At 46.4% G+C, this 24,520-nt stretch overlaps 10 protein-coding genes across 10 annotated transcripts; 6 read left to right on the top strand and 4 right to left on the bottom strand.

The window, feature by feature from the left end:
- Positions 1-4,350: 4,350 nt before the first annotated feature.
- V2A60_007258 (uncharacterized protein) lies at positions 4,351-5,320 on the top strand (the record flags this gene model as incomplete). Its single annotated transcript, XM_083258543.1, has 3 exons — positions 4,351-4,588; positions 4,679-4,914; positions 4,976-5,320. The coding sequence occupies 3 exons, from the start codon at positions 4,351-4,353 to the stop codon at positions 5,318-5,320; spliced, it is 819 nt and encodes a 272-aa protein (XP_083114669.1).
- Positions 5,321-5,549: 229 nt separating this feature from the next.
- Positions 5,550-5,789, bottom strand: V2A60_007257 (uncharacterized protein; the record flags this gene model as incomplete). The annotated part of the gene is made up of 2 exons (XM_083258542.1): positions 5,550-5,647; positions 5,726-5,789. 2 exons carry the CDS (start codon positions 5,787-5,789, stop codon positions 5,550-5,552), a joined length of 162 nt encoding a protein of 53 aa, XP_083114668.1.
- A 4,105-nt stretch (positions 5,790-9,894) lies between these two features.
- V2A60_007256 (alpha/beta hydrolase family protein) lies at positions 9,895-11,184 on the bottom strand (the record flags this gene model as incomplete). Its single annotated transcript, XM_083258541.1, has 1 exon — positions 9,895-11,184. One exon carries the CDS (start codon positions 11,182-11,184, stop codon positions 9,895-9,897), a length of 1,290 nt encoding a protein of 429 aa, XP_083114667.1.
- Positions 11,185-11,733: 549 nt separating this feature from the next.
- Positions 11,734-12,393, top strand: V2A60_007255 (uncharacterized protein; the record flags this gene model as incomplete). Its single annotated transcript, XM_083258540.1, has 2 exons — positions 11,734-11,787; positions 11,854-12,393. The coding sequence occupies 2 exons, from the start codon at positions 11,734-11,736 to the stop codon at positions 12,391-12,393; spliced, it is 594 nt and encodes a 197-aa protein (XP_083114666.1).
- A 412-nt stretch (positions 12,394-12,805) lies between these two features.
- V2A60_007254 (uncharacterized protein) lies at positions 12,806-13,867 on the bottom strand (the record flags this gene model as incomplete). Its single annotated transcript, XM_083258539.1, has 1 exon — positions 12,806-13,867. The coding sequence occupies one exon, from the start codon at positions 13,865-13,867 to the stop codon at positions 12,806-12,808; it is 1,062 nt and encodes a 353-aa protein (XP_083114665.1).
- Positions 13,868-14,267: 400 nt separating this feature from the next.
- On the top strand, positions 14,268-15,470 carry V2A60_007253 (zinc-binding alcohol dehydrogenase family protein; the record flags this gene model as incomplete). The annotated part of the gene is made up of 2 exons (XM_083258538.1): positions 14,268-14,839; positions 14,936-15,470. The coding sequence occupies 2 exons, from the start codon at positions 14,268-14,270 to the stop codon at positions 15,468-15,470; spliced, it is 1,107 nt and encodes a 368-aa protein (XP_083114664.1).
- A 38-nt stretch (positions 15,471-15,508) lies between these two features.
- On the bottom strand, positions 15,509-16,264 carry V2A60_007252 (uncharacterized protein; the record flags this gene model as incomplete). The annotated part of the gene is made up of 1 exon (XM_083258537.1): positions 15,509-16,264. One exon carries the CDS (start codon positions 16,262-16,264, stop codon positions 15,509-15,511), a length of 756 nt encoding a protein of 251 aa, XP_083114663.1.
- A 1,433-nt stretch (positions 16,265-17,697) lies between these two features.
- V2A60_007251 (uncharacterized protein) lies at positions 17,698-19,563 on the top strand (the record flags this gene model as incomplete). Its single annotated transcript, XM_083258536.1, has 3 exons — positions 17,698-17,957; positions 18,035-18,142; positions 18,219-19,563. The coding sequence occupies 3 exons, from the start codon at positions 17,698-17,700 to the stop codon at positions 19,561-19,563; spliced, it is 1,713 nt and encodes a 570-aa protein (XP_083114662.1).
- Positions 19,564-21,636: 2,073 nt separating this feature from the next.
- On the top strand, positions 21,637-22,800 carry V2A60_007250 (uncharacterized protein; the record flags this gene model as incomplete). Its single annotated transcript, XM_083258535.1, has 1 exon — positions 21,637-22,800. The coding sequence occupies one exon, from the start codon at positions 21,637-21,639 to the stop codon at positions 22,798-22,800; it is 1,164 nt and encodes a 387-aa protein (XP_083114661.1).
- A 565-nt stretch (positions 22,801-23,365) lies between these two features.
- Positions 23,366-23,749, top strand: V2A60_007249 (uncharacterized protein; the record flags this gene model as incomplete). Its single annotated transcript, XM_083258534.1, has 1 exon — positions 23,366-23,749. One exon carries the CDS (start codon positions 23,366-23,368, stop codon positions 23,747-23,749), a length of 384 nt encoding a protein of 127 aa, XP_083114660.1.
- Between the last annotated feature and the right edge of the window lie 771 nt (positions 23,750-24,520).

The raw sequence follows: 24,520 nt of genomic DNA, 5'->3' as shown, positions 1-24,520 counted from the left end.
ACCCTAACCCTAACCCTAACCCTAACCCTAACCCTAACCCTAACCCTAACCCTAACCCTAACCCTAACCCTAACCCTAACCCTAACCCTAACCCTAAGATATATAATATAGGCTTATAGTTACCTTATTAGATTCTCTACTAGGCATAATAATCAAATAAATAAATAAATAAATATACTATAGCAATATTATCTATATATAATAAATATAGTATAATATATAGACTATTTATCTCTTTTAGCTATATATAGTAATAGCTACTAGTAATATAAGGCTTATTTTAGCTATTTTTATAGTAGAGTCTAGGCTAGCGTAGGTAACGTACTTACTATATAGGGTAGGTATAGGGTAAGGTACTATATTAAGGTCCTAGTAGCTCTTCGCTCTCTCTAGTATATAGAACTTCTACTAGAAGACTAGATCCTATAGCTTCCCTAGGTAGCTAGCTACCTAGACAGAGGGAGATAAAGATTAATACTAATAGCTTACTCTATTCTCTAGTATACTTAGAGTAAAGAGGGCCTATAGAAAGAAGAGTCTAGCATATAACTCTCTTACGTTAGGTCTTATCCTATAATATTAGATATAGTAACCTAGCTACTAAGTAGCTATATGCAAGGCCCTACCTAGGTATAATAGTAGCTTAATTCTAAGTCATAGATAGGTCTATTTCTTAGGAAGTAAGTTAGGTTAAATAGCTATAGGGTAGCTATTAAGTAGTTTATAGTAGTATTATAGGCTTATAAGTCTATTAAGAGATTAACTCTTAATAGTAGAACTATTACTTAGATTAATTAATAGAGATCTAGACTACCTAGCTATAGAAATACCTTCTCCTTAAGTACCTATCTATCTTTCTATTATAGGCTTAGATTACTTAGATTACTAGTAATCTTAATAATCCTAATATTACCTTAGATTACTACTAGATTACCGTGATCTATGGTAATCTAGTCACGTAACTTGGTATCCTAACTATGTAACCCGCAGGCGCTGCTAGGCCGCTTCTTTAGGCTGCCTCCTTAGCTGCCCTACGTAGCACTTTAGTTTATAACACTTCCTACCTAGCTATATAATACTAGCTATCTATAGCTCTATATCCTCCTTAATACTATAAAAAAGGCTACTATTATATTAATAGGTATTAACTAGGAGTATCTAGACCTAGTTATAATTATCTACTAGCTTAGTATCTAGGGGGTTAGTATATAGCTACCTAAGTAAAATACCTAATAGTCTTTTTTTATAATACCTAGATAGGTTAGTATTAAACTATACTATATTATATATATAGGGAGGTATATAGCCTATATTTTATAGATATACCTTAGTTATAAAAAATATATATCTACTAAAGCTAATCCTTACTTATACTTATCTCCCTAATAAACTCTTTAGTTATAGCCTTTTAATACTAGCCTATAATAACCTTTACCTTCTTATTAGGGTTTACTTTATTCTAGTTATTAAACTACTTAATAAAGCCTATATACCTTAGGTAACTACTAGGTATATTACCTTACCTAATATAATTATATATATACTAGATAACTTTAGTACTATACTATACTAGGAGGTAATATTCTTTAGCCTCTCTCTTTATGCTAGTACTAGATATAGGTTAGGGCCTTAAAAGGGATATAAGTATATATAAGCTTATAGAGAGTAACCTACTAGCGTAGGGATAGGCTAGCCTAAAAGGTAGCTTCCCTACTTATAGTTAACTTTAGCCTCTTTATTAACTAATAAGGGCTAGTATAATTTATCTATTTTAATATTATTATATATAGTAATAGTAGTATTAGTAGTATAGTTTATAGGTAAGCTTAGGTAATTAATTATATATAAATAACTTATAGATTACTATATTTTATACTACTTATATACTAGCTAACTAGCTAAGGCTAACCCCTTAGTCTAGTTAGGTAATTATAGAGCTACTCTAGTACTATCCTAGTTAGTATAATATATCTTTATCTAAAGTAAAAGAAAAGAAGGAAAATAGTATAAGTCTTATTATAACTATATATATATAAAGCTTTCTCTTAGGTATAGAGCTTTAGTTTATAGAACTATAGTATAGCTTTTATATACTTAAGTATATTATATATAATAATAGTATTATAAAGGAATAATATAAGTATATATATATCTATTTTTACTATAATACTACTATTATAGGGTATAATAAAAGCTACTTAATAATATAGGATAATAATATATTAAGATACTATACTATATATTACCCCTAAGGGGTAAAGATAGGTCTAGAGGTAATCTACCCTAATAACGTATATAGATATAGAAAGTATATACTATAATACCTAATAGTATACTTTATTTACCCTACTTAGGTATAGTAGTAGAATAAGAAATAGTATATATAGATATTACTATTCTTTATTATTAATTTACTAGTATAACCCCTAAAAATATATCTCTATACTATCTTACTAGCTATTTAATTATAGCCTAATTTAATTATAAGTAATTATATTATATAGTATATCCTCTATATTATATAAAATATAGGTAGTCCTACTACTAAAACTATACTTATATTAAGTAGTAGGTAGGTTTATTAGCTTACCCCCTTTTAAGTTTTTAGTTAGCTCTAGATAAACTAAGTTTATAATATATACTATATTAGTAGTAAGCTAGAGTAAGACCCTATATATACTTATTAGTAGCTTATTTAGTAAAGTATAAAATAGCTATATTATACTTATATATACAAATAAAGATATATTTATTGTATTTACTAAATTTATATATAAAAAGAACTATAAGCTACCTTCCCTAGTATATCTAATAGTAACTACTAGGGAAGTGCCTATAAAGTAAATAAAGCTAGATATATATAGGCATAAAGTAGTAAGGAGTAGTACTATACTATCCTATCTATACTAGGAGAGATTTAAGGAAGATACTAAATATAGTAATAAGAGTATATTAGGCTCTATTATAACTACTAATATAAATATAGAGGTAGACTATTTTACTATTTTTTATTATATTAGTAAAGACTTATATTTTTATAGATTATTATAGCGTAGAAAAGCTAGTATACCTCTCTCTATATAAACTATATTAGTACTTATATAGTTTTAGGGTTAATAGGGTAAGAAGCTTAGATATTATTACGCTAGTATAGTTTTACTATAAGAATAATTACCTAGAAAGGATAAGGAAGTATATAGTATATTATATAGCTTATATTACTAAGATATTATATATAATTAATAGCTTTTTAGAGCTTATATAGTAAAATAGAGATTTTATAGTAGATATAACCTAGGCTATAGTAGAGTAATTAAAAATAAATACTATATAAACTTATTTAGATATAATATAATATAATATAGTTATAATAATAGCATTAGGAATAAGTAAAGAAGTATTTATATCTATTAGTTATTTACGAGAGAAAGCTTATCCTAGGTAGTTAGCTATAGTATCTAAAGGGGAGAGTAAAAGGTAAGTAAGGTAGTTTTTAGAATATCATATAAGTAGAAGTAGATAAATAGATAAGATAGATATTAATAGTAGGGGCTAATATTCTATAGGGTATATATATCCTAGGCATATTAGCTAGAAAAAGCTAACCCTATACTTAGCTAGCCCTATACCTAAGCTACGAAATCTACCCTATAATAATAATAATGATAATGTTAATAGATATTAACGACAATAGTAAGGCAGCTAGAGCTCCTTATCGTTTTGCTTAAGATCAAATCAAATTAGAGAGGACTAACCTACTTCTATGCGATAGCACAGTAGTGGGTCCGGCCTAGTTTAGGCATGGCAAAACTCACCCTACCCCGATTTAGCTATAAGGAAAAGCGCCTTTAATGTGTGATGGGTAAGTTTTCTATCCTAGGCTGGTATCTTGATGCCGCTAAACCCTTTAGGGAGCGTCCGCTGAAATGCGGTATCGCTTAATCAGGACTAGCTCGAAAACAAAGCTACCTTGCAAGGGTGTAAAACTTTCGCCTCGCACCCAGTAGCTACTAGCGTATGTGGTTAGCTACTAGCGTATGCGGTTAGTTACTAGCGTATGCGGTTAGTTACTAGCGTATGCGGTTAGTTACTAGCGTATGCGGTTAGTTACTAGCGTATGCGGTTAGTTGTTAGCGTGTGTAGTTGCTAATTAGCGTGTGTGGTTGGTAGTTAGTGTATGACGGTTGCTAATTTAATTCGCTATAGTAGGCTTCGTGCAGCACCTATCAAAGATGGTAGCGGCGTAGAACGTACTGGACTTGTCCCATTCTGGGGACGGGCCTTGTAGATTGGCAGGCATTATATTCCTTCCAATCCTGCTATTCATTGTAGGGCGTATCGATGCACAGTATGGAAGCCCCCAAGATGGATGTCAAAGGCTATTACCAGCTGTCGCAGTCGGAACAGTCGAACCAAGATGAGAGCTCCATGAACTCCTCAGAATCGTCCAAGTACGAGTCTATCAAGAGGAATATATGGAAACTCTGCTGGTGTGCCGCGCTGTTTTGCTCGGTATGCCTCAACGCGCTCCTGCTCTCGCAGTCTTCGGAATACACATCGTCAAAGGAGCTTACCTTGTCGAAATATGGTGAGACTGTCCCTCTTCTCCGACCCTGCTCTTTTCTGCAGAGCATGGAGTCAATGCAGTCGTTGTTTCAGCTAACACGGGGTCGGACAGCCAACCTCGCACAAAACGTGCCGACATCTAGAAATTACTCCAGCATCTATTCAAGTCCGGACAGGAGTGAAGCCGACGCAGCGTGGAAGAAACTCCAACTTGACATCGAAGCAGGCTGGGTTGCTCTAGAAGACAGGCACTCAGAGTCAATCGGCTTGCCGCATTCTGTTCGGTGGCCGTGGGACGACAGCAAAGGAATCTACATCCTGTCCGCTGCCCATGAGTTACACTGCGTGGTAAGCTTTTGTGAGATACAGCGGCACGTAATATTGTTTCGATGCTCATCTGTCACGATAGTATGTCCTGCGAACGTTCATTAACAACGTAAACGATGGCGAAAAAGACTTCCGATACAGCCACGGACACGCCGCGCACTGCATCGAGGCGCTGAGAGAGGTCGTTATGTGCGCCGCGGACGACTACCCGCTTTACAAGGGAGCACTCAATGCAGCGGCAGGAAAAGAAAATCCTAGAGCTGGATTTGGCACGGTCAAGATGTGCCGCGATTGGAAAAAGCTGGTAGCTTGGGCCAAGGAACATACCGCATGCTGGCAAGAGGCCAAGACGGACGATTTGGAGGACAAGTTCAAGAAATGCCCCGATGACAGTCGACCGTGGGAACGAGTTGTAAACCACTCTTGAGCTGTATTGAAAGAATGTCTAGCTCTAGTCATGGTAGAAAGTGTCCTTCACATCAAATCAAGCGCCAGTACTGTTTATTTTTAGCAGATTCAGAAACGGAATACACTTGGAAAATTAGACTCTGCTACAGAGCATCTCTGATACGTCTCATATACTCTCGTCCAACCAAAATCCGCAATATGAGCCAACGTGAAAAAGGCCCCAATATCCAATCCTGTTGACGCATCCATCAAAAGTCTATGTTGTTGACGCACTTGAAGTGGTCTGGGTTTGCGGCACAGAAGCTCTTTTCAGCTGCAGAGGCAGTTTTCAAGGAGCGTTTGGCCACTAAGCTCGTTGAAAGTACATTAGCCATGGTGCGTCTCTTTTCCTGCTTGAATCGTGGCGGCACAACGGTCAACTTACCGTCTTCAGTCGGGAGAGCCATGGCGGCAGTGGCAAAGGCAACGAGCAGAGCAGTACATCTCATTGTGGTTGGTGTGCCTGAAGCGGGATGTTTGTCGGTTTTACTTGTGTGTGTTGTTTTGGTCTTGTGATTCTACAAGTATGAGTCTGTACCAAGATTGAGAAGGGGGAGGGAGACTGAGGGGTATATGTGAGCAAGGCTCGAAGGGTTCTGATGGGATAGCTCGACGCTAATAATAAGGAGCCTGAAGAATTTTCAGCTCAGTAATATTTGGGTTTCGAGCCTCCGGATCGGCAGGCAAGACAGCTCATTTATAACCCCCCCCTGTGTGAACACCATTACCCAAGTGTGATGGGAAGTCAACAGACGATGCTACGTAGTACGGCAGGTCCAGACCTTACCAAATAGGACACACCCGCCGGAGACTTGAAACAAAAATCCGACAAGGATACAAATGAAAGTAATAGTTTCGTAGTGCAAGGGGCACATCTCAATTGCTCTCCATTGTGGGCGCACAGCGCTCCATTTTTGGCGCATAACGCGCGAGAAAAGGCGCAGAATTCACACCACTGATGTACCATGAACGAACCCCGGCAGGGTTCAAAGTCGTTACAGCTTGCACCGTTCCTCTTTCTCGAAAACCCGCAGACCGTACTGGTAACAGAAGAGGATTTATTTGTGGTTTCATCAATATCGGTGGCCTGGTGGTGCAAAAGTACCTGCATATGATTTTGGGTTAGATATAGCACTTGCAAGGCGCATCCCGGAAGGTAAAAAACTCCCGATGCCAGCCGTCCTATGTCCAAGTAGTAGTTGACTCGTTACTTAGCATATTCGTACCCCGGCTTCGTCAATGCCACGGCTTCCTTCTCTCCGTCAACTGCAGGCTTTGCAGAACAACTAAAGAAACCGGAGATGTCCAGCCTGCATCAGCCATGCATTAGTTGGCCGTTGTTCGGTCCAGGTGCCTCCACAGTGGGCCACACCGTACCAAAAAGGACGGCTCAGCCATCGGGGCTATCCCCCATCACTTTGAGATTCTTGTGCTCGATGGTTCTCGTGATCCTCGGTCGGCAACCTTGTCGAAAGCCACAGGGATAGGTGGACAGGGGCGAAGTGGCGTTTTTGTTTTTTTGCCAGCATGGCTGCTCATTCTACAAGCCCGGCAGCCCACGCCGGCCCCCCGGCAGCCTTTCTGCATTTTGTCCACTGACTTGCAGGAACCTTTTAATGTAGAAGCGGGGGATGTTACCCAAAGCCTTTCTGCATTTTGTCCACTGACTTGCAGGAACCTTTTTATGTAGAAGCGGGGGATGTTACCCAAAGAAAAATAAAGACCTCGAAGAAAATCATGCCTCGCCGCAACCTGCTTGTCGGGCCTTTGTCTTCATCCCAACTCCTCTTTTAGTTACCTTTGGTCAAGTGGTGGAGGTTCGTTCTTTCTCTCTTTCCCTCTCTCTTTCCTGTGTTTTTGTCGCTCATAATCTCAAGATACATTCATTTTCGATTTCCTTGATTGTTAGGGCCCGCTTTGTGCCCGCTTGCTATTCTCTTCCATCCATCCCTTCTCATCGAGGCCCGAATTTTAGCAGATAGATAAGAATTGCACATAACTATACCTAATCGGACTAGGACCTAATAATCAGGCTACCTATTTTTATAAGGAACACTACTACCTTTATAATAGAACCTATACTCTCTAGCTAGTAGCTAGAGGCCTAGCTATAACGAACTCTCTCGTTGCGCTGCCTAATGAAGCTAGCTATTAACGTTAATATGCTACCGCGGCTGCCCTAGCTAGCCTGCCTAGCTAACGGAGCTACCTATTATTAGTGAGGGAAGAGAGGTTCTAGGGACTTTCTTAAGAGCTAAGTTAATTAAGTAGGAAGCCTTTACTTCGAGCTTAGCGAGCGTTACCATTTAATCTATTACTATTAATAGGTACTAGTATGCCGCCAGAAAAGGAGTTATTATATATAGTAATAAGCTAGCGTTAATGGGTAAGCAGGAATCCTGGCCTCTTATTAGTCCAAAAATGGAGAGGTAGGTCTATGTGCAATCATTCAAAGTCTATGTGCTAAAATTCGGGCCTCCGATAGCACCGCAGAGAAAGAAAGAAGAGCCAACTAGGCGAGTTTTTCGCAGAAGTATTAACAGCACTAGATAAGCTAAATTAACCACAAAAAGCATCGCTACAACCCAAATATGACATGAAAGGTCAGAAATTGAAGTAAATGGTTTTAATCGCTCCCTCTCGTCGCCACCCGAATAAGATACTGTATCAGTGCATTGCTAACAGACACAGCAATTCTCGCCACTAGAAATACGGCGCCAGCAGTTAATAAAGCTATCATAGGATTATGTCCTTTGATACAGGCCGCCAGCAGAAATCCATGACCCAAAGCTACTGCAGACCAGCCTCCCAGACAGCCCGCGCGGTAACCCCAAATTTTGACTGGCCAGCTTTCACATTGCGTGTAAACCCAGGGATAACTTTGCGCAAAGCCCAGGGCAAATATCATGACCCAGAGGAACATATTCGAGATGGTGGCTTTGTGAATTGTATTTGCGCCCGTTAGTGTAACGGGCTTGGCAGCTTGTGTAGTTCTCATGCCTGCGGTGCCGCCTGCTTTAGTTTCTCTTGGTTGTTGTTTGTTCCTAGAGTCGTCGCGTTAATGCTTGCGTCCTGAGATAACATTACACATGACATATGATTAGCTAATGTGATTGGGCTGGTGGGGCAGCTCTGAATGCCCCCCACCTATCCGTAGTTGGTGGCGGGATTATGAACTTTCGCAGAGGTTGCGGGCTTGCGGGCTAGATAATATTCACTCGGTCAAGCCTGCCATGTAGTACGAAATATAATACACATAGTCAAGCTTGAATATCTGTCCACTAGGTAGCTGCAGCGCTAGGTGCTACTACCAATTCTAATTCTGCGAGACCTTCAGCAAGCTGTGCCTTTTCAGATTCCGTGAAGCTATTCTTCAATTTCTCGAATTCCTGTGGATTTTTTTGCAGAAACTCAACGCCATCGATTGTCACTTTAATCCCTCGTCTCATTTGTGCACTGATCAATGCTAGCCTGTCTTTATTTGACGGTGACCAGCTTGCTGGCCTCGGTTTGCGTGGTGGTCGATCAAATGGGAGTTTATCCAGCTTTTGTATAACCTCTTTCGATGCAGGCTCTTCTATGCATACACTGACGCACACACCATTATTAGTATCGTAAGCTTTTATAGAGTTTGGCTGTCTTGGTGTTTTAAATTTCAATCAGAAAAGATTCGATACTGACAGGCCCTCACTCGTCAGCTGATACTGAACAAGGGGTATATCTTTTGTAGTTGTTTCTCTGTCACCGTGGTCGACGAGTAAGTAGCAAAAGCGATTGGCAAGACTGAAATGGTCTCCAATAATTTGCCAACGCTCCTGCTGTCTGTCAAAATTGCGCCCAAAATGGCAGGAAGTTAGAGTATTTTGAAGGAAGGCGATTTTGTCCCCGTATTCAGCTCCCGGGACTAGCTGCGTCTCCGTTTTCAGGAGCAATCGGCATGGTCCAGAGGTTGATGTAGCCTCATTTGCAGTTTTCATCTCATCGGCATTAAAAGTTACCCGAGTTGAGCGTGAAGATCGGTAGGTTGTAGGTGGAATGTTTCGTTGAATTGCAGGAGCCGTCACGTAAAGATGGACAACCGTGTATGTACACACATAACCTCTGGCCGAGTTGGCCTTTACCCGTGATTTAGCCTACGGTGGGGCTTGTACTCCGTACTGAGGATAGTACCTACCCACGCCCCTACCACCTCTTGTGATAGGTGCTGGACATATCCGCCCACACGACATATTTGCGTATATAATATATCTACGTATATTTTAAAAGAACCAGAATTTCTTACTGACAGATTTTCTTTATTTATTATTAGTAGATTTTATTGCAAACATAGTTATTCTCTTTATATATAAATTTATAAAGAATATCTTTTAAAAAGTCTTTATCACTAATACTGTGCGTTACACAGTGGTACTGTAAGTTACAGGCCATGTTGTGATCAAGGGTAGCGTTAAGCTAGGCACCTCCTTTCTAGTTCCTACATCACAATGCATTAACTCTCATTTACTTAGTCGCAATTCTGTCCTCATGATGTGTGACTAGTGCCATTCGGAATATTTACTTGCTTTCCGACACCACATTTCGGTTGATTCCAAAGTGCTTGTCTAGAAATTGGAAGCTTTTTTGCGCCAACAAGGGCCAAGCTCCAACGCTGGCAGACAGCCCACCGTCCGCGGCTTGAGCAGGTATCCAGAGCTCCTTACTTCCCTCCGGTATCATGGTGAGCAGCTTCTGAATCTTTACTGCCCCAGTCGCTGCTGAGGAGTACATCTCGGCGCCGCCACCGGGTCCCGTCAACAACACAGGACAATTGACCCGATCCAAGACCTTGCCGTCCTTCTCAGTGTCTAGTGAGAAATCCTCAAAGCGTCGTAGCATCGCGGCAGGCGACTCAACACCCATACTGCTCATACCCAAGGCTAGCTCCCACCGTGCCTGGAAACTAATCCAGCTCTGCAGGCCAGCAGTTCGGTTGAACAGGGCATCGGTGACCCATCCGTTCTCCCACAGCTTGACAAAGGACTGGGGCACACGGGTCATGGCCAGCTCAAACATGCTATAAAAAGGGTCGATGGACACACACGCCTTGACTCGGGGATCCGTGGCGGCGCGCAGGGAAAAGTAACCCCCGGTGACGGCACCCGCCACAGCGATTCTGTCCAGATCAAGCTGCAGTTCAGGCTGCGACCGAGCCAGGTCTTCCAGAAAGGCCAATACCTTGTCCGCGCACACCTCGAAGTCCGGCCGCAGAGGGAGTCCAAACTTCTTCAGCAGCAAGCCTTGCCCTGGTCCTTCCAGGAGAAGAACAGCGTAGCCCAGCTGCGGGCCTGAGTAGCCAAACAGGAAGTGAAGCTCTTCCTTTGTTGAATCCGCTCCGCTAAAGTACAATAGAAGCGGTATCTTGCCGGGCAAACGCGCCTCCCGAGGCGGCAGATACAGGTACGCAGGCATGCTAATGCCGTTCTCGTACGGAATCTGCACCGAAAGGACGGCGCCATCCATGAATGACGTTGCGCGCACGAAGGCTGCAATCGATCTCTCGGATAATGGCACGACTCGAGGATCGTTATTGGAGAATAGATACGACGCGGCTCGAAAATAATTCGAGGCGCGCAAGTATCCATTTCTTGCCATTGCCTTCAGGCCGTCTCTGGCGGCCTCCTCTGCGATTGCTTCGGCGCGCTCACCCTGTTCTTTCCAAGCACTATGCCATGACTCGACATCGTTTCTCTTGAGCTTGCCGACCGCCGTCAGAAACTCACAGGCATCACAGCCGCCGGCCGCCGTGCTACCAAGGAGCCGGGTCAACTCAAAATCAAAAATGGACGAATAGAAGAATCTAAACATGATGGAAGCTGTGTCAAATCAGGGCGTACTCTCCCAAGACTTGCTTTCTGGCGCTGTGAACTTGTGTGAAGAAGAGCCGCCCACAATAGCAAGAGCCTCTCGCCGACGTGGCTGGTTAAGTCAATGCATTGATTCATGCGACTTACGTGGATTAGTGGTAAAACGACATGTTAATCCGACATTAAGCTCTCATGCGCGAAAAATTGACAGCGTTTGCTGAATGTCCCGATTCGGTGCCCAATTAACACTTCCAAGCCCGCAGTGCAATCCATCTCGCGCGACGCCGAATTCGGGACTTTTTCGACCAGTAATTCGCATCCACGGCTAGGCTCTTCAGCCTCATTCTCTAGTTTTATTCGGCTTAAGCTAATGGTGTCATGAATTGACCTTCAAATTTCCCCGTTCTGAGTTTTTATTATCTTTTCATTTATCCTAGGTGAGAAAGTCGACCTCAATCACGGGCTAGCTCGACACGTAGCTGGTCTCCGTATTGTCTTCTCTACAATCTCCCCATCCTTGCACTAGAATCAGCTCGTACTTGGAAATAAAATGGCTACCCCTGATGCTGTTTCGATGCAGGATCTTACGGGCTCCTGGTTATTGGTAAGCAGGTCTAGGCGGCTAAAATTGGCCGCAAACATCATTTGATAGATATTGACAGATTTCCAGAACAAAGCTCTCTCCGACTCATTTGACCCGGCATTTGAATTTCAGGGCATTCCATGGATCATACGCAAGGTCGTCAGTATCACTACGTTGACTCTGAAGGTATCTTACGATGTTGATGAAGATGGGGCAAAGACGTTAGTTTTCACCCAAGCTGCATCCATTGCCATTGCCGGGCTTAGCGAGGAGAAGGAAACTCGCTTCCTAGATGGCCGAGAAACGTTTCACTCTTCGGCATTATTTGGTACGTCATCAGCCCGGTCCCGTATGGTCAATTTGTCGAGTGCTATTGGCAACGATGGCAAGCCCCTGGACTCGGCGTTGACTCGGGGCTTTCTGCATGAAGGTGAACCCGGCGAGGACAACAATTTGTTTGATCTAATTGTTCATCAAACCAAGGGCTGGGTCATGGAACAGCTTTGGGGGTTTGCTATGGTGAATGATGAGAGACGTCTTATGCGGAAAATGGTTATTAAAAAGGGTGGCGACGTGGCTTACATTACAGCCTTTTATGACTGGACTGGTAGTAAGGATGGCAAATGAAGGGTCTTTACTGTACTTTTTAAATGCGAATGTCCGTTATTGCTGTGGTAAATCCGATTCTGAGTTGCCAGCTAGGGTGGTGCCGTGGTGCAGATCACTGGAAGCCCCGTCCGCTAAAACTCGTCGTGTGCAATTCCTGAAGAAATCAAATGGTATTTGTTATGAAAGAAAAATTACTCCCAACTACTCAGCGATTCCACATCATAACAAAAGACAAGAACGTTAGCTCTGCATTTGGAAACGTAAAATTTATATTGAGCTACTAATTTGATCTACGAGGTGCAAAACAATTCACGTACTCAGAGTCGTGCAGCACAAATACCCCAATTGCCAGCGATGATCCGTCCGTCTTCCGTCATCCGCTGCTCGCACCTCAGCACCTGGGTTTTACGAGCGCGCCTTATCTTCTTTATTACCAGGACGGCAGCCAGAATCTGAAAAAGTCAACGACGTAGTCTTTTCCATTTCCGAAGAACCCGACGCCATATAAGAGGAAGATGGCCCACTGTGGAATGTACTCTGGGAACTTGGCCTGCTCTGTTAACCCGCGGCCCTCGTACTGAGGTCCGTTAACCTCGCCGCCCACGACGCGGTCTGCAAAGTCACTCATGCCAAGCCCCTCGCCGACGCCCAGCTCATACGGTCCGGCCCAGGCCCGGAGGGCTACCCAGCTCGCACTGAGCCCAAGCCAGCCTTGTTTGGCCCAAAGACGGGCAGAACCGCCCCGGCCTTTAAAGGCTAGCTTTCTCCCAAACGGCAGAACGGCGTCCATTTCAACCTCGCCGCCAGCTACAGGCACGCTGTAGTAAAGATCAGGCGAGAGCTCCGTTGCTTCGGCTGCGTTGCCGCGGTCCGGGTCCGGTGCTGAGCCGTCAGCGTGGACGGGAGGCGTGGTGGCTGTCAACTTGTATGTGCCACGAATCCCCGGCGAGTCGAACACGAGCTTGGTATGCTTCAGGTCCTTGGTGGTATAAAACGAGTACGATTTATCAGAGCTGTTCCACAGGCCGTAGGTGTAATCGGGACAATCGAGGATGATGGACTCTTCGAGATATTGAAGCTCAGTGTGGTGCTTGCCGTCTGGCGTGGTCATGAACATCTCCATGCGCAGATTTCCCTTGCCGAAGAAGTAGAACGAGTGATCCCGGGAAAACATGACCATCATTAGAGAAATGCCAGTGTGGGAGATGCCATCGAATTCCCACTGCTCCCAGTTCGTCTTGTTAATTACGGGGGAAATTTTAATCGAGTTGATGGGATCGGATGCCGACGTGGAAAACGTATTGGGGCCCTCGTGCACTTCGTAGGCAGTACTTCTGCTAATCGTGCAAGATTTGTCGTCCCATTTCGGTGTAAAATCGTCATTTACAAGAAATTTTGACGGACTAAGGGGGACTTGATACAAATTTGCAGCTGCAAAGGAGGATAACAGTGCTGCATAGGCAAGAGTCTTAAACATGGTTCCGCAAGGCATTTTCGACATAGGTTCAAATTCGAGACTCCCTGATCATTGCGCAAGGAAATGGTTAGGGTAGACAAATCTCTTGAGCTACTTTTTTCTTTTCTTTTTTATGGCCTGAGCCTAGATACGTGTTGTTTCGCTGTCGTACTACACTGTACGCAAAAGCAGAAAGTCCCGAGATCCGTGCAGAGAGGCACTCGAGAAGCTCTTAGGAAAAGTCCCGACCTCACAAGCTTCGTCCAGCTCCGAATATCCGAAAGAAACTAGAAACTAGCATTACGAGAACAATTTTTCTCGGAGCAAATGAAAGACATGCCAAGATGTCTAGCACAGTGAAAAGCAGAGTTGACCACGCCTTGAATGCAGGCGAGTCAGCATGCGACGGTACTGCCCCTACTCAAACTAGCAAATCATGGCAACAGCAATTCTCCCAGCACTTCCCGCATTGCGGCAGGCAGTTGTGCAGTCAACCACCGAACCAGGGTGCTTCGAACTCCGCACCGACCTACCCATGCCAAACATGCCGCCCGATCATGTCCTCATCAAGGTGAGGGCAGTGGCAGTGAATCACTGCGACTACAAGATGCCGGCTCGAATTCATTGCCCCGGTGCCGTAGACGGTTGTGATTTCTCCGGCGCGATTGTGCGCCTCGGCGATGCCGTGGCTCGCACGCCGGGCGGACTGAGGATTGGCGACCGCGTTGCCGGTGCGCAAATGGCGTCGCAGGCGCGACGACCCTGGTCGGGCGCCTTCACCAACTACATTGCTGAGAAGCCCGAGAACCTGTGGCGTGTGCCTGATCAGTTCTCATGGGCACAGGCGGCATCCATAGGCTGTGCTGTGGCGAGCAGCGTGGGGATGGCGCTTTGGTGGGAGATGAAGCTGTCTGGAACGCCAGAGGTGCCTAACAAGGAGGAGATGTTTGTCCTTGTCTATGGGGGCTCGACGGCCAGTGGCACCTTTGCCATTCAGCTACTGAAAATGTGAGTTAGTTCAAGCTTTTTTCTGACTTGGGTGGTGCGAAGACACTACCAGTTGCCGTGACAAGTAAGCAAAGACTGATCCAGTACTCTCTACAGGTCAGGCTATCGTGTTGTTACAACATGCTCACCCAAGAACTTTGAGCTGGTGGAAAAGTACGGTGCTGAGAAGGCATTTGATTACCATTCGCCAACGTGTGGAGACGACATACGTAACTACACAGAGAACTCGCTAGAATACGTGCTGGACATTATCACGGAAGCAAAGACCATACGCCAGTGTTACGCCGCCATCGGGCGTGGTGGCGGCAGGTACGTTGGATTTGAGCTTCTGCCGGACGAGCTGATGGCCACATTGCGGAAATCCGTCGAGCCGACTTGGGTTATGGGCTTGGAGGTGGCAGGACTAGAACTAGAACTACCCGGAGGGTATTATCGCAAGGCAAACCCAGAGCTACACGACTGGCTTCATGAGTGGATCAAGCGTTTTGCCGCTTTAATCGAGTCCGGAAAATTAGAACCACATCCCATTCAGGTGAACCAGGGCGGATTAGCAAAAGTAATTGATGGCATGGGGGCTTTGCAGCGTAAAGAGGTCTCCGCTCAGAAGCTGGTATATCCCTTGCAAGATTAGGTAGCAGGTTCAATGATGATAAACAGCTCAAGCTAACCCTACTCATCGAGAAATGCCATTGACTCCTTTATACTGACTCGTATGGACTCTACGTACGATTTAGTACCCCGCCGTGATTTGACATCCTCTTGGGCCATAACCGTCCAAAACAAGCGTGCTCGATCTACACGGGAGAACATTCCCGGGGCGGCAGTAGTGGATGCGGCGGCTGGCTCGCCCGAGAGGCAGTACTCGGCTGGAATTCCCATGCAGCGCTCTAGGGTTTGCACTTGGCACTGAATGGCATCGAGAATACCTAAGGCATACGTCTTTAGCGGCATGTCCTGCAGCGAAGAAATTCCTCCGATACGGAGCACCGATTTGACCTTTATGGACAAATACGACTCGGGCGACACCTGGCACAGGTATTTGTGGATGCGGTGGAAGAGGGAGTCAAAAAGTCTCATCAACGCAAGATAGCCAGAGAGAACCAGAAGTAAGATCTCGGTATCGAGTACATCCCCGGTCTGTGTATGCGAGCGATCTGCCGGCATCAAATTCCAGATGATATCGATGAATCTTTTGCAACATGTAAGAAGTGCTGCTGCTGGATTCTCAACATCCCGGCCGGGGTCCTCGTCTTCGCAGCGCTGCAAGACCTTTGAGGGCTCTGAATAATAAATCTCAACCATGGCAATGCGATGATCTACGTCCTCTCGAAATCTGATCAGAGAGCTGGCTGCGCTGTAGCTTTCTTGTGTGGGAGCAAGCGGAACAAGACCCTCGTCATGGTCAAGGACAGGATCAATATCCATATCGAGAGCAGAGCTTGTCGCTCCATCCGTGTCAATCAATGCATTGAGTTGATTATCTGGACTGAGGAGCCACGGAATCATATCCTGGGCCAGCAAAGGGCTGTCATGTGTGGAATGAGAGCCGAAGAAAGTGGCGTTGTTACCCGGTACTACCCAGAAATCTGGCTGTAGCTCGAGAGGCAACAAGTTTCCTGGCGAAGCCGAGTGCGTAGGGGAATTGGGAACGGCAGGATGCTGAGCTGCACTACGGCATAGCGAGCCCTCGGGTGTGTGTCTACCTGTTCTGAAAGGTGGCTCTCTTGTAGGCGCCGGTACATGAGTCTCGTCGTGAGGCAAGTCTCGCAACGTCGGAACGCCGCAGGGCAAAGGCGGGGAAACAGGGCTTGCTGCACTGCGTCTAGGGCTCGAGGTGCCATTGCTCTTGAGAGAAGTCTGCTTGGGTGGTCTGCCTGGGCGGCCCGAGGCGCTTGTGACGCATGGTGCACTCATGTAGCAGCAGCGGGCGCACGGTGTCGTGTTGTTCTGATCACGAAGGCATCGAACTCGCTTTGCCCTACACTGGTCGCAGGCAGAGCGCCGGACTGCTGGCTTGAGCATTGTTTGCTATTGCGCATGCACAGAAGCGCAGAACGGGCTGGCGATGAAGCACGAGGTCGGGGTAGGTTTTCGGGTAGATTTAAAAAAGTAATTGATTCGCCGGTTTCATGCTTGAAAATGAGACTCCGATTACGAGTTGATCCATAAAGTGTTGAGGATGATGGGAGGCCTAAAGTAATCTCCGTGGGAGGACAGAGCCTCGCAGCAGAATAACATCGCCCCACAAATTAATCTGGTAGTTAATAGGAAACCCTCCTCGGAGGTTTTTGGCCCAGCCAATCAGCGAAAATAACGACTTTGGTCTCCATCTTACTTTACGGTTGTTTTACTGGTACAATGAATTCATCGGCAAGGAAGTACTCCGTACACGCCGGCATGTTATGACTGCAGGCATAGTGAGGTGAGGGGAGGTCTGCCAACCGCCAAAACGCGGGAAATAGACATGTCACCTTTAGCAGGCAGACAGGTGTGCCGCACTGGCTGGTGAAACAACATGGATTTTGGGCAAATTCAAAAGGCAGCTCTTCAGCTCCCTTGAAAGTATGTCAGCTGCGCTGCATTATTTTTTGCAACCCTGATCGCTGATGTGGACAGTTGCCTGGGAACACGAAACCCTCCGCGGCCCTTCACATTGCAGTATGGGGGCATTCAAGCCGCGCCACCATGTTTTCTGGATTTCATTCGGCTTTAAATAAGCCAATGATTTCAGTTGCTTCCATCCAGCCGCAGCTGCGAATCTTTCCAAGGCCCCATATGCCTCCTGTCGAAAAGTCCCACGAACGGCCGATTGCCTGCACCTCATTCTGCTTCAATCTGTCTACTACCAATCGCGTACAATGGCAGACAAGGATGCAGTCGCCTCGACTGCGGCATCGAAAGAGACTTCAATCAGTAGCCCGGATGCGACCATGGAAAAGAACACACCAAAGTTTGAGAAAGGACCAAGATTCTGGGCCATTATCGTCGTCCTTGCTATCATCAGTCTTCTCACATCCTTGGAGGCCACAGTTACCTCTACGGTCATGCCATCGGTTGTCGCCGATTTGGGTGGTGGTGAACTGTTCATCTGGGTTTCCAACGCATACTTCTTGACCATGTAAGCTCCCCAATCAAACCGCTCACAAGCTCTGCGTAGTTATTTATCTAACCGATCCTGGGCCATGTTCCTTACAGGACTTCTCTTATGCCCATGTTTGGCCAGCTTGCAAACGTTTTTGGTCGTCGATGGCCACTGATTCTGTCTGGGGCTGTCTTTATGATTGGGAGTGGTGTCTGTGGCGGGTGAGTTCTCGTTTTCTTCACATTCGAGCCATGCAATGAAGCTTTTATATTTGCTAATAATTGGGGACCTGTACAGAGCCAATAGTATGGCTGCAATGATCGCCGGTCGAGCTATACAGGGGATTGGAGGCGCAGGCATCGGCGTCCTTTGCGAAATCGTCATCTGCGACCTTGTCCCGCTCCGCGAGAGAGGAACTTACATGGGTGCTGTGTTTGGCATGGTTGGTATTGGAGCGGCTTTGGGTCCTCTATTTGGCGGACTTCTCGCCAGCTACAGCACCTGGCGCTGGGCCTTCTACATGAGTCTACCAATTGGCGGTGTTGCCATTGTGCTGCTATTTGCTTTCTTGAACGTCAAATATGACAAATCCCAGACGTGGGCCACCAAATTCTCGAGCCTCGATTGGCTGGGTAACATGCTCTTTATTGGCGGATGTGTCCCAGTGCTGATTTCCCTGAGCTGGGCAGGAGGCCAACACCCGTGGTCGTCTTATCAGGTCCTTGTGCCGCTTCTTGTCGGCCTGGCCGCAATGGGAGCCTTTGTCGTTATCCAAGGCAATAAGCGTCTTACGCCCAATCCCATCATGCCCCTCCATCTCTTCAGCAACTGGATTAGTTCCATTGTCTTTCTCCTCACCTTCTTACACGGCATTGTTACCATGTGGGTGCTCTACTTCCTCCCGGTCTACTTCCAAGGTGTTCTTGCTGTATCTGCGTACAAAGCAGGTATCGATATTCTCCCCACTATTCTGGCACTTCTTCCGGGCGCCATCATGGGCGGCTTACTGCTCAGCAAGTTTGGATTCTACAAGCCTATCCTAGTCTTTTGCTTTGCCATCGTTGTCGTTGGTTTCGGTGTTTTTACGCTCCTGAACGAGCATTCAAGTACAGGTGCGTGGGTGGGCTTCCAAGTAGTCGAGTCGTTCGGCGCGGGTTCTGGTATGGCGGCCATGCTCCCAGCACTGCTGGCCCCGCTCACTGACAAGGACACCGCACTGGCGACGGCGACGTTTGGCTTTATGCGCAGCTTTGGCGTCATGTGGGGTGTTGCCATTGCTGGCACTGTGTACACCAGCCGTGCCGCCCAACTGGCTGCCTCGGGGGCCATCAATGATCCTGGAGTGACTGCCGAGTTCAAGGCCGGCGGAGCATACGGAGCAGCACAATCTCACTTTCTCGACTCACTATCGCCAGAGACGCGTGCTCAAGTGGTCTCTGTGCAGAGCGTCGCGCTCAAGCGGACATGGCAAGTTGCTATTGCGTTTGGTGCGGTGGGGCTCATCGCAGCTGCTTTAATCAAGCAGATACCTCTCAGAAAGGAGAATGACACTGACTTTGGTATGGTGGGCAAGAAGGACAAGCCGACCGAGGAGGAGGCAAAAGATACAGCCGAGAAAGAGGCCTCAGTGAGCGCATCGTGATACCATTGTGAGATTTGAGAACAGGCAGCATTCAATAGAATAGGCCATCAAGACTAGCTAGTCATGCACTATCATATTTTGGATGAGATCTTTTAGATTGATCTGATGCTTGCTGCTGCTGGGAAACCGCTCCGGATCTTTTCGACGAAATCTTGAACAATAGTAAGACACGAAGAAGCAGATCACCGAACCGAGGATTCAACCCGCAGGTAAGAGCTACATACCAGTATTTCGCCCATACTTCTCATTTGACAAACCCCTTGCAGGCTCACTTGCAACAAAAGCAACGTTACTGCCTTTATGCGCTTGTGTTGTAATTGAGCAGGAAAGAAAATGGGTGATCCTGATAGCGCTAGTGAGCCGGGCCGCAGAGCCAACTGCATACGCTGGCAGCCAACTGCATGAGCTAGCAGCCAACTGCATGAGCTTCCAGCCAACTGCATGAGCTACCAGCCAACTGCATGAGCTGTCAGCCCTAATTTATTGCTTCGTACTCATAGCTCCTCTGCCCCATAGAACAATTACTGACAAGGCTGCAGGGGTTTTTGTCCTCTAGAGAGGGTATCACCGCCCAAAGCCGGAATTATAGCCTCCTCCGCATTCTGGCGGATAAGAATGCCGCTAGGCAGGCTGTGCCGGGGATTCCATAGCAAATATTCATTTAAGCTACAGAGGCAGGCGGCATGTTCCGACCTAAATGTGACGCTGCGCTGTCTGACCATCTCCCAAGGTGCTTCGCTAGGCTGTTGCCCCAGCCTGTATCCGCAGCCCGTTAACCAACCCGATTTCCCTGGCCGGTTTCTATTTCGATAAGTTTTCCCGAGCCTGCTTTCCAAGCCTGTCTCTCACACCTGGTCTCTACATCTATCTTTCCAGCCTGTCTTGCAAAGCCTGTTCTCTCACGCAAGATGCTACGAGGCCAAGTTACGGATCAGAGATTGTACAACAATAACGAGGACCTCAATACACTTCAAAATAGCAAGCGTGTATTAACTGAGTATCCCAAAACACGGGCCATCTTGAAAAACGATTGTAAAATCACGAATTGCATGCGTGTTCCCGCCTCAGCCGTTCAGCAGCCGCCACATGGCGCCACCGCCCCTATTTACTGGCAGATGGGTGTATTTACGGTAACAAAAAAAGACCGAACCAAGGTTATACCAATCGGAGGAGAACGGCCCACCCTGTACTTTGGCAACGACCCCGAAAAGTTTGTGCTGTCCGCTGTCCGCCGTCAATCCCAGGCAAAATTGCAAAAAAAAAAAGTTCAGATGGATTCGTAACGTAACTTCCAATCAACTATTATTCTTCCCATCTCAAACTCTGTGGTGTGCTGCAGTTGTGTCACGATATATGTCACGTGTAAGAATTTCGCCATAAGACACTCGGCTAGCCCTGTGGGCGAACTGAGAGCGGTCTTTTCTCTCCCCAGTGGTCAATAAAGGACTAATTATTGATGACTACCAGTTAGGTCTTATCTATCCGTTTCCCATCCATCCGTTGATTTCATTCGCGCTGCCCGTATCGCTCTCGACAATCCACCTCATGTGAGCACTCCTTCGTCAGAGGCAGCATCAGACGACTGCTTGTTTCTGTAGCTGTGTAACAGCTTATCCCACACAGCAGTGAGACATGGAATAAAAGCCCATACATCCATGATTCTCGGTATAGTGTTGATTATATAGGTATATCCACTCACTCATGTCTTCTTCTGCCTTATTAGTTTGCTGACACTTTGCCGCGTTAAGCATGCCACGTCCAGATACCCACAGTTGCCTCTCTGGACTAGAATCAGGGTCGGGGATAACAAAAACCACAAGGAAGGAAAGGACTCAACAACTCGCCTGCGATAGATGCAGAGGACAGAAGCTCCGATGCATACGGAGTCTGAACCCCAACGCTGCTTGTGAGAGGTGCCAGAAGGCGGGTGCAACATGCATCATCGATTCATCGGTGCGCATGGGCAGGCCAAGACGCATGGGGCAGGATCAGACCGAGGAACTCAACGGCATTGCCAAAAACACATCCCAGACAACACGTTCACAGCCACTGTCTACCCCATCATCCCAAACAATGCCTTCTATCGACTTCGTCCCTAGTAGTGAGGCTTGGTCAACGCGTGGTCTAGACGATGTGCCCATTGATCCAACGTTACAGAGTGCCACGGCGCAGTATTTGGAATCCCTTGACTTTGCCTTTTCTGTGGAGACTACACTTGAAGAAGAATCTGCAAGTGTGGCGACAGACCTCTATCTCAATTCAAAATTGGATCTATCATTGAGCCAAGCCATTCCGACTCTCACTGAAGACGAAGGCGCGGGAGTCGATGCTACCGAACAAAACAATGATTCCGACTTTTTTCTGTCGATGCGCCAAGAAACCATGCAGGAATTATCTGATCTGAACATGCGACTCTCCCGACAATTAGGCGCCGTGGGCTCAACGGTAAACATGTGCGCAGACATCCGCACAAACTCAAGGTTGACAGCTTTGGCTACGCCGCCAGATGAAAAACGTACTTTCAATGATGTTGTGATCTTCATGATGCACAGTATTCAGACATACCACAGGCTTCTTGTCGAGATTCTCCGTTCTGCGAGACCGCCGCATCCCTCCAGGTACGATTCGCACGAAAATCTCAAGTCTAGCACAATGGGTATTAGCCGACTGAGTTCAATCGAGGGAGACACTGCCGAGGATTTAAATGGCCGCATGCTTGAGGCAACAGGTCAACCACCGCGAAAGAGATTTCGATCTGGCCGCAATGCCGACTCTACTGCGCCGCAAGACTTGTCCCACAACCCCCGCATTGATATGCCCACGAGTCTTCTACTGCTTTCCTGCCACACAAATCTCATATATAATTGCCGAGACGTCTTCGCCGCCATTAGAGGTGCAATAAGCACCAAAAATCGTGAAATCAGCCTCTTCACTATCTCGTTCCATAACATCGATAGCTTATCAATACCAACCGATCCAGATCTGCAAATCATTGTCCTTATCCAGGCTGTGATTCGAATGATAGATAAAATCGGACGCCTGCTTGGATATCCTGATGACTGCGAGACTAACTCTGGCGGAGAGAGCAATGCTCACAGCAGTGCTATACCTCGACGGCTCCTTGATTCAATGTTAAAAAGTGAAGCAGGCGCGGATTTTCCCGCGGATAGAGTAGGAACACAAGCACTGAGGGCGGAGATGCGCCAGCTTCATAACCTTGTGTACAAGCCATTATGAAGGAAGCTGGAATGGGAAGGTCACTTTCGTGTAACCTCATTGAATAGTCTTGCTAGTAGGCACTTTATCCAACTTCCAGTGTATCAGACGATATACTGGTTATCATCTTATAGCGAGCTGAGGCGTTTACCACAGCTGCGGAAGTTCCTGGAAAAGATAACCAACGATAGTTTTGTGTACCAATAGATCACGGAGATTATCACTACTCATTTCACCATCGGATAAAATGCAAAACACATGCCGTCAAGCAGTCGCACCAATAATATTTCGGGAGATTCAGCCGGGACAGGGTTTCCGAGCAGCAATATTTCGCTCTTTGGTCGGCTCCGGTAGTCGGGACTTTTCATGCTGCATCCACGTAGGGTTCTTCCCATCTTCTCTTAATCTGCGCAATAACAAGGCACTATTCGTCTAAATGCAAAACCCCTTGACAATCACTTTCAGAGTCCCCTAAGGTCCGAAACCACGTTCATACCTACTCATCAGCCCTGCAACCTGGGCAATATTACGCTGCTACTATTCTGCCGAGTTATCTATCTACCAAACCTATCACCTCCACTGAACCATGGTCTTTACTGCATGGGCCATCCGGCTGCTCCGCTTAAGCCCTGCCCTCGTCTCCTCCATGACCCTCATGTTTGCCCTCGACGAGCATCTGATCTTCGGAACTTGGGTCAAGGACCCTATTCGCCCCCTGGCAAACTCGGCCCTTTCGGTCTGGTGGACCAGAGGTGGTCTTCGATGGCAGTGGGTTCTCGTAATATTTTACCCCGTCAGTTACGCTCTGGGTACTATCAATTTGCTGGTACCAGAGGACCGGCCCGGCGCGGCAGCGTGGTACGCCTGGGGCCTATTCTTCAGCATTGCGCACATGTTCTTTGCGCCCACGGCACTGCGCCGGATAGCGATCATTGAGAAGGATATCCCAAATGGTAACGTTGTTGTTTAGGGTTACCTGGCTTCGGATGAACTGGATTCGGGCCTTGATTACGGACTTACCGGCTTGGTTGTGCTTTATTACTGCCGCGCTGAAGGCACTGTGATTTTGTTGAGGAGAGGACTTATGGCGATGGAAAAGATGAGTAGAGAAGATGGAACATGATGTGGAGTTGTCAATCTCAACTGTACGCTAAATGACAAACATTAAGGTTAAGGTGAAGGTGATGAACAATGGAATAGCTAAACTACTAAGCAATAACTCTAGGCTATAAATTCATAAGGGCGAATTGGAGTGATTTCAGATAGTATCTTGCATACATGGGTATGCAGCTATCAAAGCTAGAGGTCTCAACCTCTTAACAAGATGGGCAAAAGAGGGATACACTATGGGAGGCTGATGATGATCTGTCTGACCCCGTCTAGGTAAGCGATAGAGAATCTTTTATTCCCACGCTGAGTGGTCCTATCTTTGGTGCTGTTCTATTCCCTCAGCCATAGTGCGCCGCCACACAGCACGAAAAGAACACTGTGCGGGACAAAGCTTTCCTCTAGTTGCAAATCGGAGTACAACCCCAAAAAGCACAAGCCGAAGCCAATCTGAAGCCCAAGGACCTGGAGCCTCTCCACCCACAAAAGGTACGCTAGCAAAGTATTGAGGCCGACAAAGAAGGTCCATAGCCCCGTGTCGGAGATCCCGGACCACGAGAAGAGTACCCTTTTGTGTTGCGGGAATTTCTCTGCAAGATTTTTGGAGAACCAGGGTGTAAAGCGGTCGGTTATG

This window comes from Cordyceps javanica, chromosome 4, assembly GCF_051103115.1.
Source record: "Cordyceps javanica chromosome 4, complete sequence".
Taxonomy (NCBI): Eukaryota; Fungi; Ascomycota; class Sordariomycetes; order Hypocreales; family Cordycipitaceae; genus Cordyceps; species Cordyceps javanica.
Note: the sequence above shows the minus strand (reverse complement) of the source record. Positions and strands in the feature narration are given on the sequence as shown.